This window comes from Stegostoma tigrinum, chromosome 2 (genome assembly GCF_030684315.1).
Source record: "Stegostoma tigrinum isolate sSteTig4 chromosome 2, sSteTig4.hap1, whole genome shotgun sequence".
Classification (NCBI taxonomy): Eukaryota; Metazoa; Chordata; class Chondrichthyes; order Orectolobiformes; family Stegostomatidae; genus Stegostoma; species Stegostoma tigrinum.
Window position 1 is genome coordinate 137,578,003 of NC_081355.1, and position 15,910 is coordinate 137,593,912.

General features: G+C 38.7%; 1 protein-coding gene across 3 annotated transcripts in view; it reads right to left on the reverse strand.

Annotated features, from left to right (window-relative positions):
• zmynd11 (zinc finger, MYND-type containing 11) overlaps positions 1-15,910 on the reverse strand; it is a 159,973-nt gene that overhangs the window by 32,992 nt on the left and 111,071 nt on the right. For all 3 annotated transcript variants that reach the window (XM_048558875.2, XM_048558895.2, XM_048558885.2), the window contains 3 exons: positions 10,444-10,499; positions 9,303-9,380; positions 5,619-5,737 (listed from right to left, as the gene is read on the reverse strand). In XM_048558875.2, coding sequence (XP_048414832.1) covers positions 5,619-5,737; positions 9,303-9,380; positions 10,444-10,499 — 253 coding nt within the window. The remainder of the gene's footprint in view (positions 1-5,618; positions 5,738-9,302; positions 9,381-10,443; positions 10,500-15,910) is intronic.

The window sequence follows — 15,910 nt, forward strand, 5'->3', positions numbered from 1 at the left end:
CGGCACGCAAACACACAACCACACTATCACAAACAGTCACAAGGACCAAAGATCAAAGGCCCATACCCAAGACATGCAAGACCAACACAGTTTATAAAATACTTTGCAACAACTACAACAAACATTACATTGGCCAGAACGGAATGAAACTAGCCATCAGAACACATGAACACTAGCTTAAGGCAAAACGACATGCTGAACTTTCCCTCATCTCAGTGCACACAAACGATGAAGGCCATTAATTTAACTGGGACAACGAGACCATCCTAGCTCAAGACAACCACAGATACACAAGGGAAGTCCTTGAGGCCAGGCTTTCAATCCATAATGCAATCATCAAAAATGTGGAATTAGACCCCGTGTACAAACCCACGCAGAAAGAACCGAAGGACACAACCCAACTTAACAGACCGGATCATATAAACGCCAAGTGGAATAAAACAATATTGCTTCAGTGGAGGCCGCACTGATTATGTTACCTAGTATGATGACGAAATGTCTATACAATAACTAGTCAGCTCAGCAAGCAAGCCAATAACCTCATCCACAACCTGAGCTACAAATCTTCGCAAGGACCTTAAACATGAACTGTAAATAATGGATATCTCTAACAATGTCCTGTTGCATACCACTGTAATACCTGCCAAGTCAAAAATGCGGATTTACGCCTAATCTCTGCTTCCTATTAGCCAACCTAATCATGCCAATATATTATCCCCTACACCATGAGCTCTTGCTTTGCATGGTCTCTTTGATGTGCAATGTCAAATGCCTTCTGGAAATTTAAGCATATCATACCTCTTTATCCACATTGTTACTTCTTCAAAGGATTCGAAGAAATTATTGAAAGATGGCTCCCCTTCCACAATATCATGGTGACTCTGATTACACTAAGATTGTCTAAATACCCTTCTACAGCCTCCTTAAAAATAGATTCAAATACTTTCACTAACACTGATGTTTAGCTAACCAGCCTGAAGTTTCCTGTTCTCAGTCCCCCTTCTTTCTTGAATAAAGGATTGACATTTGTTATTTACCAATCTGAAAGGACCTTTACAGATTCACTAAAATATTTTGGAAAATTAAAACAAATACATCTACTGTCTTGCTTCTATTCACTTGCTAATTTTAAATTGTTTTTAGGCACTACTCTACAGTGGAGTCAGAGCAAAATGTTTGTCCAATTCAATTGCCATTGCTCCATTTCCTATTATTAAGTTCTCAGATTTTAAGTGAAGATTCTAGATGACAGTAAAAGGGCCCTGATAAATGTGGGAAATGAATCAGGTGGTGGATTACATCAGCTTGGGAAAACAAGCAATTAGCAGCATTCTTTATGAAGTTGATAAGAGCTTTATATCCTTTGGCTGAGTAGATTTGATTAAATTAATCAACTCAAAGTCAATAATTGTAATGCTTCTTTTTGCTGCTGTGGCACAAAGCAAGTGAACACATGATATTTTTTCAAAGAAAATAATTTTACCCATTTATATCACATTAGAAAATTAAGTTTAATGAACACAAAATGCCTAGATTATTATGCATATTAAAATCATGTAGTGTGTCCAAATTTGGAGTTAGCTGAAGTTAGATCACAAGTATCTGATTTCTGTAAGTGGATATTAAAGGTTATCATCAATGATAGGGATAAATCCTCAACTGACAACATCAGATGAAAATGACCCTTACACCAGATGAGTAAAATCCTTCTCAATTTTACCTCTCCTAGCAATTCTTTTTCACACAGAAGCAGTTTAAAATATGTTCTATATTAGGTATAACAGATTTACATTACATACTCTGATTCAAGACTCAACAGGCAGCCACCAGGATAATGCTCCCTTTTCATCAGGTACCTGCTTATCAATCATGAATGGCTAAAGTCCAAAGCTGAAAATGAAACACTGTCAAAACTGAAATATCAGCATTTTCTCTCCAAAGATGCTGAGAGACCTGCTGAGTTTTTCTAACATTTTCTGCCTCGTTGTTTACCTCTAATTTTCAGTCCCTTACTGTGAAGTCACTGTGCAGGTCAAATCCCAATGACTTAGTAGCTTGAAAGCTCCCCTCCAACCTAATTGCCTCCTATAAGCAAGAAAATTGAAAACTACTTTGACAAATCAACATAATATTTATATATTTCACTGGAGCAAAATCATCTATTTTTATGCTTTTCACATACATCTTAACGAGTGGTTCACAAACACAAAACCGTAATAGTAAACGGTAAGTACAAGTTTCAATCCTTATATATACCTGTGAATTCTCCACTCTCTATATTCATAGATGTTGTGCATTTAAGTTCTCTCTCTTCTTCTACACTTGCAGGTGTAATTTCTAATCCTGGCTTCACAAGTAATTAACCTCACTATCCCTGTAGCTGTAGCCTCGAATATCAGCATCTAAACTGTCTCTATCTCTTTCTCTGATATAAGATAATAAAATGTGAGGCTGGATGAACACAGCAGGCCAAACAGCATCTCAGGAGCACAAAAGCTGACGTTTCGGGCCTAGACGTCAGCTTTTGTGCTCCTGAGATGCTGCTTGGCCTGCTGTGTTCATCCAGCCTCACATTTTATTATCTTGGAATCTCCAGCATCTGCAGTTCCCATTATCTCTGATTCTATCTCTTTCTCTCCCTGTTTTCTGCATTTTTCACATTCTTCCCTTGACTTTCAGCTTCAACTTGCTTTTACAAGAATCTGAAGTTTGCAGTCTGCATACCTTCAGCAAGAGTTCAAATTTTTCATGCCCTTCACTACTACTTTGTCTAAACAGTGATTTTTGTTGGTAAACTTCTCTCTAAGTACTTGCACTGATTTTTCTCCCTCTCCGACATCCAATTTTTACTGTCTGAACTCTGTTGGCAATACTTCCCTCTTCACTCGCTATTTAAATTTTTATTCCTTCGTCTGGGAATAAGACCTTGTCAGAATTTGTGCATCTACGGATTTAAACTGCTACCTCTACCTAGTGCAATCATGCAACCTAATACAAACCATGATTTTGGGAGAGGTGAGCACAACAAATTAGAATTTCTTACTTTCCATAAAGTGCAAACATGGCCTGTTTTATGAGCATCACAGTTGTAATGCAGGGAGTGACTTATTTGTGTAACATGCTTGTTTATTTGTATTACCTGCAAAGCTCTCAGCTGTCTCACACAACTCCCTATAAACCTGAAATGTCAAATTTGTTTCTTTCTACAGGTTTATCTAGGCATTCTCTGTTTTTTGTACAGATTTCCAGCTTCAATACTGTTTGATTTCCTATGAGGACAGGTGTAGTTAGCTCCTGCCAGATTATAGGATAGAAAGCAACCGCATTTTGCACATAAATGGAGCTTCTTTCAGCTTTATCATAATGTTGATGTAGATCGGTTCCTGCATTATTAAGCCAACTCGTGCACATTTCTTGCTTCATAGGCTTGACTTCCTCAAATTAAGTAGTTCTGTGATTCCAAACTATTCTCTATGTCATTATACATCAGGATTCATTATTCTAACATCACCACTAATAGCATAGACTGCAACTCCTTTATCCCATATTCATTCACAGGATGAGGGTGTCGCTGGCTAGGCCAGCTTTTATTGTCTATCCCTAATTGCCCAGAGGACTGTTATGAGTAAACCACATTGCTGTGGGTCTGGAGACACATGTTGGCCAGGCAAGGTAAGGATGGCAGTTTCCTTCCCTAAAAGGACACTAGTTAACAAGATGGATTTTTCCAACAACTGGCAATGGATTCATAGTCATCATTAGATTCTTAATTCCAAATATTTATTGAATTCAAATTCCACCATCTGCCGTGGCGGGATTTGAACCCAGGTCCCCAGGACATTAGTTGGGTCTCTGGATTAACAGTCCAGTGATAATACCACTAGGCCACTACCTCCCTTAATACTCCAATTACCGAATACCAAGAATTCCAAAATCCAACTGGGAACAGCTGAATGTAGATCAAGGAGGTTTTAATCTGTAATGTTATTGCTCCTGGAGGAGGTCATGCCTTAGAATATCCAATGTATTTAAAATGAAATAAAGCAAGTCATTCCATTCAAATGCAAGATGCTATAAATTTCTTTAAGGTTTATCTATGAGTTTAAGTTACAGATTTTTAATTTCCTTTGATCCATTGCTTATCAAAGGATTGTGAAAGTATCGCCTTGCTCTAAGTGAGAACTATTCTGAGCTGATGGAGGTAGGTTGGAGGTTCCATGGTAAACTTGTAATGAGAAAGCTGTAAAATTAATCAACTTTATTTCACAGCTTGCATAATATCAAGTATCAGCAGAATCATGTTCTACAATTCAAGGAATAATTTAAAACTACAATAACTGCAAATGTGATGCTTGTTTTTGCTAAGGCTCTTTACTTAGGTGAAAATATAAGAAAGAAAAGTAGTTCAAGACATTTGGGCAGCTGTGTCATTTAATAAGTTTGCAAACTCTATCTCATTTTCCTGCCTGCACCGCAAAATCCCAATATCCCTCAGCTTCAAAATTCCGACTAACTCAATCTTGGATATATTTAATAACCTAACTTCCCCTGTCTCTAGGGTTTAGAATTTCAAGACTAATGGTCCTTAAAAAAGAACATTCTCATCACAGTCTTAAATCAAAACACTTCATTCTGAAATTGTACCCCCTAGTTCAAGCTTCCCGCATATCATCACCTCAGCATGTACCATGCCCTTCAGAATCTTGTATGTTTCAATAAAATCATCCCTCATTCTTTAAACTTCAACAAAAGGCTCAACATTTGCTCACAAGACCTTCATCCCAGGAACTAAGCTGATGAACCTTCTGTGAACTGCCTTAAGCACAAGTAAATCCCTCTCTAAATAAGGAAGCAAAACTGTATTTCAGTACTCTAAGCATGCTCACCACACTTCGCACTGTCATTGCAAGATTTCACTGCTTTTGAACTTCACCTCTTTGCAAATAAATGCATTTAATATTCAATTAAAAACAAAAAATGCTGAAGAAACTCTAAGTCTGGAAGCGTCTGTAGAGAGAGAAACAAAGTTAACATTTTGAATCCTATATGACTTGTTTTTAAGGTGTGAAGAGACATGTCAGACTTAAAACATCAATTTTTTTCCTCCACAGATGCTGCCAGACTTGTTGAGTTTCTATAGTGTTTTTTTAAATTTTAGATTTCCAGCATCTGCAGACTGCTTTTATTACTACATATTCAATAATCTGTGAAATAGAGTGGTATTTCAGAAAATCGAACACTATTTATTCTGATATTCTCTGAAGGTTAGGTAGGCATTTCATGTAAAATGCAGTGACTGTTCAGATCACGTTGGGTCATACCAAAATTAATTAGATATCTAGCAGGTAACAGCTCTTGTTCTTAGAGAATCTAAATTTATTAAAGGAATGGTCTACAGGATGGAACTCAGGAAAAGTAATACAAAGCCGTAAAATGTTTTTGTTAAAAGCAGAGTGTATTATTCAAATGTGTCTAGATAATAAAATAGGAATTAATACTATTTGGGAAATAAATAGTCAAGCCTACAGGTGAAATAAACAAATAACATTTAATTAGTTGTGTGCATATTTATTTATTTCAAAACAACTCAAACCACACAAAACTAAGAAGTACTGCACCTCTGATGATGATGCCCAAAGAAGCGCACATCCACCTGATTGTCTTGGCGTTGCATGACTTTGGCAGGCCAAAACCCAAATCCTTTCATTCGGGCCCACACCAACTCATGATTGGGAACCTGAGGTGTAAAAGAAACTTCAAAAATGTAATATTTGTTTCAAATTGACAGTCAATTTGCTTGGAAGTTATAATTTCACCAAAAGGTTATACAGCTCAGAGAATCTGTTTTTAACTAACTTCTTTAAAACAAATCCCTAAAGAAAAAGCATTTTATGTAATTCATATGACCACATGCATGATCCCAGCACAGCTACTCATAGGTCACAATTTGATGCAAGAGGAGAACTTTTGCAGGAATCTAACAAATGCAAATAGAAAAAAAGTACAACCTCTCCACAGCTTCAATTAAAAGATCATTATCACACCCTTAAATTGCCTGCATGTTCCCAAGAATTGGATGAGCAAAGGCTTCTCCAAGCTGAAGATCTTTGATTGTAAAGCAGTCTCCACGACTGTCATCACAAGTTAAACTGGGATGCACATATCATTGTCATTCCATCCAAATCTGGACTGCGCTTCCTTGTCCACATTCACACCATTATCAACATATTTTTCCTTCTGTCTTCACCACTATTGCCTCTTTATCCCTACAGGTCCTTCCTATCATGCCACTGCAATTCTAGTCTTTAGTTTTAAAACCGATAAATAATCAGAAAAATTTGATAAAATCTTTATAAAGTATATTTTTATTTTGCTATCTTATTCATCAGTTCATCTATCCCCAGTGATGTTAAAACTCTTGACACATCTTAATACCTATCAAGCCCCTTTTTCAAAGCACTGCGCAAACATTGTTTTTTTAAAAAAACATTTAATGGCCTTTGACTTTATAGAAAATCTGATTCACATTACAACTCCAAAGTAACTAACGTCCTGACTCTTAAAGCCCATCCACCATGTAAAAAGCAGAAATCTGAAGTATGATGGAATACTTCCCATTTCCCTGGATAAGTGCACTATCAACAACATTAAAGAAGTTTGGCACCATCCAGAGTGAAGTAGCCTGCGTCATTAACATTACATCCACCACCGTAAAATTTAATTCCTCCCACCAGCAGTGCACGTGGGCACACTATGTACAGGATACAGTACAGCAACTCACCAAGTTTCCTTCAACAATACGTTCCAAACCCATGACATCTACTATCTAGATGGACAAGCTCAGCAGATGTATTAGAATGTCATAACCTACAGGTTATTTTCCTACGTACACCCTAGCTGCCCTAACTTGGACCTTCCAGTCAACAAAAATTATAAATAAAACAAAAAACACAAATATTGAAGATTCTTGTCCTTGTGTCACAGACAGGATTAGATGAAATCAGTGATGTTTAAATACATCCCAAACAATGATTATGAACAAATAAATATCCTCACCATTTACCTACAATTAAGAGTTGTTAGTTTAGAAACATTATCACCATATATCATGACCAAATGATCAACAGAAAACAATCAGTAAATAACAGTGGGTCAAATTTTACTAAAATGGCTCATTAGTTAAATTCCTTCCTTCACACTTTAGTGTGAAAACTCTGTGCCACAACATGCCAGAAGTGCAAGCTAGTAATGGCAGAGCTAGGACCAACAGTTCTTAACCTATAACATTTTAACATGGAGAAAGAAGCTGTGGATAACAGAAGGAAACAGATTAACTTAAGAGTCAGGTTAGCAACTGAAAAAGCGATAGAGAAAGATTGGGTTAAGAAAGGGTGAAAAACGATACAGGAAAAAGCAAATAGAAAAAAGCTGCAAAATTTAAGTTATTAAACCACCAAGAACAATGTACTATTTACAGGGTGAGATTCCACAATTTTAATTCTTCCCTTCAAGGGTTTGACATAAACTGCATTAAAACAACCCTCATGGTGTTCATAGAATTTCTACACAGTGTGGTAGCAGGCCATTCGGCTCATCGAGTCCACACCGACTGTCCGAGGTGCATCCCACCTGGACCTACACCCCTATCCCTGTAACTCTGCTTTTCCCTTGGCAAATCCACCTAACTGAATAGTCCAATATTTCTGTCATTAGTTTAATTTATCGTTATCACACAAATGCAGACACTGCTCAAAATTCAAAGGAAGGCTGATGATCAGTTCTCACCTTTCTCCATCTGCTGAGTATTTACCAATATTTTCTCTTTTTAATTTCAAATTTCCAGCATTTGCAGTATTTTATTAGATTGCACACAAGACCTTAAAGCTGCAATAGTCTTTCAGCAAGAACAATTACATGTGACACCGTGCAGTACGAAATCAAAATATCTCAAGATTTTGGAAAAGATTCACACTGGACATGAAATTTTAGCTCACTTTCTCTCATGCTGCCAGACCTGCTGAGTTCCTCCAGCATTGTCTGTGCTTGTTTCAGATTTTCACCATCTGCAGTATGTTGCCTTTATTATGATCTCCATATCGTGAATGAGGGAAGAGCTTCAATAGCCTCTTCAGAATTATATACGTGATTTATCTACCCTTTAGAATTCCTAGAAAGAGGGCAGGATGTATGGATTCTTGACGTATGCAAAAGTTTGGCAGCTTTTATTAAATTCAGAGGATGTAAGCATCGATAGCTAGATCAACATTTATTGCCTATCCCTAGTTGTCTTTGAGAAGGTGGTTTTGAGCTGCTTTTGTGAACCGCTGCAATCCATGTGTTGTAGGTAGACCCACAATGTAAGTAAGGATGCAGATTGAGGAGTATGACCCAGCGATACTGAAGGAATGGAGACATATTTCTAAGTCAGGGTGATCAGTGGCTTGGAGGGGAACTACAGCTGGTGATGTTTCCATCTATTTGCTGCCTTGTCCTTCTAGATGGCAGTGCTTGAGACTTTGAAAGGTGCTATCTGAGGATGTTTGGTGAGTTTCTGCAGTGCATCTTATAGATAGTACACACTGCTGCTCCAGAGCTTTGGTGGTGGAGACAGTGGATGTTTGTGGATGTAGTGCTAATCAAGTGGACTGCTTTGTCCTGGTGAGTGTCAAGCTTCTTGAGTGTTGTTGAGGCTGTACCTATCCAGGCAAGTGGGGAGTCAGGAGGTGAATTACTCACAACCCTATTCCCAACTTCTGACCTGCTCTTGTAGCCACTGTGTTTACGCGGCGAGTCCAGTTGAGTTTCTAGTTACTGATGTTAAGGCCACTGATATTCAAAAGGAAACAGCTGGGTTCTCTCCTGTTGGTCACTGCCTGGCACTTGTGTGATGCAAATGTTAATTGTCACTAGTCAGCCAAAACTGGTTACTGTGCAGGTCCATTTGGATAAGGACTGATTCAGTACTCTTGGGGTTATGAATGTTGTGCAGTCATCACTGAATGTCATTATTTTTGACCTCATGATTCTTATGATGGGAGAAAGATGAAGCAGCTGAAACTTGGTTAGGCCTTGTAAATAAATCTTAAGGATGAACTGGAATCTGTTGGAGCCACAGGTCTTTCTTGTATTTCATCCATTTGATTGCTTGCACAAGCTCACAATCAACAGGTGGTTTAATCATGGATGTTAGTACATGGTAATGTACAAACCCTATTGACAAAAGTAGGAATATGGCCCATTCTCCAACACTGATATGTCACGATGAGAATGTAAATTTCAGAGGAATTTATTCACAAACTTACACAAGGGTAGCAGAACCAGTTCTCAGGCCGTGAATTGGACAGGTAGAAGCAGTTCTTGCATAGCTGAAGTTCTGCCAGCTAGAAAACAAAATGAACTATTAGCAGCACGTCAAATGAAGTTGATTTAAATTCGAAACACAGCTTGCTTTTGGAGCTACTGAAATATTACATTTCTTTGTCATACTTAGATAATTACTAAACTTGATCGCTGCTTACAAATCTTCCAAATAGCAGTGAGTGATTTAGTTGAACTTTTTGTTTCAAACCACAAACTGGAAAACTTTACAAGAAAATAAAAAAGTTGAAGAAAACCTTATATTGCTAAGAAGAGATCTTTTGCCAAAACGTGGGGCACTTATCTGGAGAAATGCAACAGCAGCAATGTCCAAATGATCCACACTACAGGGAAAATAGATGCCATTTGTTGGTAAGTTGGTTTTTGGCTGAGGCATTGCCACGGAGAAATTAATGGGAATCAATAGGTTTCCCCAAACTCCCAGCTAATTCAATAAAAAGTAGACTCAAACACATTTCCCACCTGTTTGCAGAAAACATTATCCTGTGCCTGAAACGTTGCAACTTCTAGCCAGCATAAAAGAGACGGAATACCTTAAACTCATAGTTAGTTTAGCTGGCAGCACACTTGCAATTGTTCAACAAGTATTGCCCAACACAGATTTGCATCTAATAGCTGACAGTTTATTTCGGATTTCACACATGCAAGCTGGTTCAGTACAGTCTGTACTCTGCGGTTATTAAGTTTTACTGGGAGTAGAACCTGCAGATTCTTCAATGATTTTTAAAGTGAGTCAAGTTGGCATATTCCAGTGATTAGGCACTCACCTAAATCTACTTGTACTTAATGTGGAGTGCATACAACTTAAAATGGCTCTAATGGAAACAATGCTGTGGCTGCATTGGGAATGGATGAGGCATGATGAGAATCTTTCCAATGAAAAGAGTCCAGAATCAATCAAAACTATGATTTTTACATTACCATAGCAACCACCAATACTGGCTCCTAAGGTTTAGGTAGCTGCTTATTATAACCATTTCTGAGGAGGTGGATCCAACTATAGCTATTAAAAGTTTGACTAATAAGTTGCAGCATTGATAACTGACTTTAGATTTAATAGCTTACCTCATGGCAAGTGTCTTTAAAAAGAGCCCTGGCTACTTCTGCCTGGTCACTATCAGCTGCCAAAAAAAAAGGAATGATGTAACTAAAAAATAATTACACCATCAACTACTGAAAGATAGAAGCGAGACATTAGTTACGATAACACACAGGTGACAGGAGGGAACGTGGTTGGAAAATGATCACAGAGTTAGAAAAATCTCGGGTTCAAGCCTCACTTGAACTGTCAAGCTGATGCTTCAGTGAAGTACTGAATTTCACAGTCATACAGCACGAAATCAGCACCATTGGTCAGGATTAAAAGAACTATCTTAGTGTCCTGGCAAATGTTTCTCTCTCAGTAATAGCACTGAAAGCAGATTACCCATGTGCAAATTGGCTGCTGCAGTCTCCTAAGTGACAAGTTATTACATTTTAAATAGTAATTGTCTTAAAATGCACCCGAACATCTCAAAGCTCTCTCTTAATTAAAAAAAGTAGTCAAATTGTGAAATAACAATACAAACTTGACACAATTTAATGCACAGAGTAAAAGCCAGGAATTCTGACTGAAATAGAAAAATCAAAATGCAAGAGCAGTAACAAATGTAGCAGTATATGGCACAGCATAGGTAAGAAGCGACTAAATAGATGGTACAAAACTTTCAAGATAACAAAGTGTGGGGCTGGATGAACACAGCAGGCCAAGCAGCATCTTAGGAGCACAAAAGCTGATGTTTCAGCCCAAAACGTCAGATTTTGTGCTCCTAAGATGCTGCTTTGCCTGCAGTGTTCATCCAGCCCCACACTTTGTTATCTTGGATTCTCCAGCATCTGCAGTTCCCATTATCTCTGGGTACAAAACTTTCAACATGGTTGGGGAAAGTGTGAAGGAAAAGGGAAAAGAGTTAGGAGGCTAATGGTCTGCAGTACATTAAGTTGAGAGCCAAACTGGTATATTACAGATTGAATGCAGAAGTAGCAGGTGATTAGTCACTTTGATACTATATAAGCCAGCTACCAAAAGAAAGGAAATGGAAAGTTCAGTTTGTAGTCATAGAGGTGTGAACAGTTATAACGAAGACTGAAATGGAACTCGAATGTCTTAGCAGACTTGATAAGTATCTCTAACTAATATAATACAAACAAAAACTGCAAAAAGTGAGAGAAAAATCCACAACTTAAAAGCCTTGTGTGAAAAATTGAAAAGATTGTGCATCATTGCCAGGAACTAGAATAGTGTTGAATTCTGTTTTCCTCCAGGTCCATACTGTGTTGTCTCTGATTCCAACATCTGCAGGTCTTGCCATTTCTGACTGAGTTATAATCCACTGCAAAGCCTCTTCCAAGGATGCCCACCTTGAAGAAGTTGTCCTCCTCCCTCCGAAAAGACCTCAGTGGATCTCTCTCCCTCTGCAAGCCTCTGGTAATCTCCTCTGACCTGCACTCACCTACCACTATCCCACCTAACTTCCCCAGCCCTACTACTTCTCACTTTTCCCAGCTCCCTTCCCTTTCTCCATTTCTGAAGAGGAGTCCTGACCCGACATATCAACTTTCCTGCTCCTTTGATGCTGCCTGGCCTGCTGTGTTCCTTCAGCTCCATACTGTGTTGTGTCAGGCTCCAGCATCTGCAGTTCTTGCTATCTTGAAACGTTTAATCTTTTTATCTTATAAAAAGGGAATCTGAGAGATGGCTTCATGGAAGCATGGAACAACGTTTGCGTCAATCCAGAGGAACAATTTAAAAATTGAAGGTAGGCATAGGGTTCAAATTGTAATGTTTCGACCAAAGTTGGGAAATTGTTGTCAATGTGAAGCAAAATTAACTGGTTGAATTAACTTACATAAATTAATGAGAGCAAAAATCTTGAAATGATTCAAGAAACAAATGGATGCTAGAATTGGATGTTAGTGAATTATAACTGGATGACCTTCTTCCATAATTATTGAGTGTGCAGCCAAGTATTTTCAAATCTGCTAATGAAAATCAAACATGTTCCTATTTTTCTAATAATAATCATCTGCAAAGCCTCTTCCCTGGCACATTTCTGCCCCAGTGATTTTTTTTAGGAATACTGTAAATGAAGGTGCAAGTGCAGATTTATAATGGGTTTAATTTCTTAGAATTGAAATGACTTGGGAAGATGAACTACTTGTAGCTCAATCCTCATCACTTTTGAGGTCTTTTAAAAATATTAATGATCTGATTCAAAGTAGACAGAGACTGTTTTCTTCAGAACAGAGTACTCTTAAGGGTACCTGCTCAGGACATTAGATGGGGTGAAGTTTATGTATTATTCATGACTGTTTGTTTTAGCTACAAATGATTAACAACAACTAGCCGTCAAGCTGCTTCAAAAACTGGATTCATTGGTCACTTGCAGAGTGCAAAAGTGCAAGTTTCATTAGCAGGTACCATGTTTTTTATTTGATTTGATTTGATTTATTATTGTCACTAGGTACAGTGAGAAGTTTTGTTTTGTTTGCAGTACAGGCAGATCATACTGTACAGAGTATACAAGAGTAAAAGAGCAGAGCAAATAATACAATGTCACAACTGTAACGAAGGTGCACAAAGACCGAGATCAACCTTAAATTTAAAATTTGAGAGTTCCAATCAGAAGTCTAATAACAATGGGAAAGAAGCTGTTCTTGAACCTGTTGGCGTGCATGTTTAAGCTTTTGTACCTTCTGCGCGATGGAAGAGGTTGTAAGAGATTAAACTGGTGGTGGGTAACCTGGTTGGGACAGGTACCCCCTGCTGAATTGAATAAATAAGACAATAAACAGGGCTTTAAACTAATAAAGGGGCAAGTGGGAACATTTTGGAGTGGTTAAATTCCACAGCAGCATGTAAAACTTCAATGCTCCAAAGCAGAGCATCATTTTAGGTAAAAATAAGCAGGGAGGAAAAGTGGGAGTAAGGAAACAGGGATTCAAATCCTATCCTGACAGCTGGTGGAACTAAAAATTCAATCAATAAAATTGGAATATGAAAGCTAGTCTCAAAAATGATGCCCATGAAATGATAATCAATTGCTGTAATAATTGACCTGGTTCACTAAAGTCCTCTAGGGAAGGAAATCTGCTGGTCCTGCCTGATCTGACCTAAATTCACCACCAGACTCTCAGCAGTCTGGCTGACTCTGAATCACGTTTTAACAAGCCATTTACTACTCAGGCAATTAGGGGCAACAAATAAACTTTTCAAAAGCATTTTTTAAAAAATTCTGGAATGCTTGGTGTGGTTGTGGCAGGTATATAGGTGGCTACTATCACTTTGCACCTGAGACACTCTGCTGCAAACAGAACAATTAAGACAAGATTGAATTTTGGATGAGCTGTTGGTTCATGATTTCTTGTCTTTGCTTTTGAAGGAGGTGGCACCACTCTTGGACTGGTTGTGCCAGACACAAGATCAAAACTCTAAAGCAAAGCTTTCAAAGTTTTCTTAGCAGCACTTCCTTTGACTGTAACAAAAACATACTCAGGTTCTGCATAACAGATATGCTCTGGTAAACAACAGGCAGCATCCATAAGCTAAGACTGACACGGGAGCAGATTTAACTCATTCAGCCCATCAAGTCTGCTCTGCCATTTTATCATGGCTGATGTGTTTCTCAAACCCCTTCTCTTGGCTTTTCCCCATAGCCCTCAATCCCCTTTCCAATCAAGAACCTATCCACCTGTATCTTAAAGGCACTCAATGACCTGGCCTCCACAGCCCTCTGCAGCAATGGGTTAAACAGAGTCATCGCTCTTTGGCTGAAGAAATTCCTCATCTCAGTTCTGAAGGGCTATACCTTCACCCTGAGGCTGCATGCCCTTGGGTCCTAGTCTCTCCTTTACGTGGAAACATCTTCGCCACGTCCATGCTATCCAGGCCTCTCATTATGCTGTAAGTTTTGATCAAGTACAGACCTAGAGTACTCAATTATTCCTCTTATGACAAACCAGAAAATACCTGGGTTGTTCTTGCAAATTTCCTCTGGACCCCTTACAACCCTGCCAAATGTTTCCTCAGAAACTGGGCCCAAAACTGCACACAATGTTCCAAACATGATCTGACCTGATCTTTATACAGCCTCAGGCTGCAAATTTAGAGAGGAGAAAGTTAAATGAGACCTGGGTGCTCTTGTGCATCCCAGTCACAAAATAATCATTCACAGGTGCAGTAAACAGTAAAGAAGACAAGCTGTACATTGGTCATCATAGCAAGAGGAATGGAGTACAGGAATAAGGATGCTTTGCTCCAATTATACAGGACATTGGTGAGGCAATACCCGGAATACTCTGTGCAGTTTTGGTCTCCTTATCTGAAGAAGAATTTCTTGCTGTAAAGGGACTGCAACAAAGATTTACCAAATTGATTCTTGACATTCTGGGACCAATGTATGAAGAGAGATTGAGTTGGTTAGGATTATATTCACTGGTGTTTAAAAGAATGAGGGGCAATCTTATAAAAACATATAAAATTCTCACAGGACTAGACAGATGGAAGAAGGATGGAGGAAATCCAGAACCTGGGTCATAGTTTCAGGATAAGGGGTAAATCTTTTAGGACTGAGATGAGGAGAAATTTCTTTGTCCAGACAGTGGTGAGACTTTTTAAAAGTTCATTCATGGGATGTGGGCATTAGTGGCCAGGGGAGCAATTTTTCCCATCCCCATTTGGCCAGGCAGTTGTTAAGAGTCAACCACAGTGCTGTGGGCCTGGAGTTACATGTAGGCCAGGTCAGGTAATGATGACAGATTTCCTTCCCCAAAGAGCATTAATGAATCAGATGGGTTTTTCTGACAATCGACTACGGATTCATGGTCATCATTAGACCCTTACTTCCAGATTCTTTCTCGAATTCAAATTCTTCAACCTGCCACGATAACAAAGTGTGAAGCTGGATGAACACAGCCCAAGCAGCATCTCAGGAGCACATGAGCTGACGTTTCGGGCCGAGACTCTTCATCAGAGGGTCTAGGCCCGAAACGTCAGCTTTTGTGCTCCTGAGATGCTGCTTGGCCTGCTGTGCTCATCCAGCTTCACATTTTGTTATCTTGGATTCTCCACCATCTGCAGTTCCCATTATCTCTCTCCAATCTGTCATAGCAGGATTTGAACCTGGGTCTCCAGAACATGAACTGAGTTTCTGGATTAACTATCTACCAATACTGACGATACTGCCTCCCCAGCCTATGGGATTAACTATCACAGAAAATGGTTGAGGCCAAAAACATTGTTTTCAAGGAGGTAATTATAGCTCTTATGGCCAAAAGCATCAATGATGAGCCATGATCACAGTAAATGGCAGAGCAGGCTCGAGGGGTCAAATGGCCTACTTCTGCTCCTATCATATTTGTTTCTATGAAAGAAATTTTTGCAAGTGTAGCCTTTTAATAATTTGAATAGTGCAAAAAAAGCGCACGAGATGACAGTCAAAGCTACGTTGAATACAGAAAAAGCATTAAGCTTGTAGATAGAGAGAATGAATCA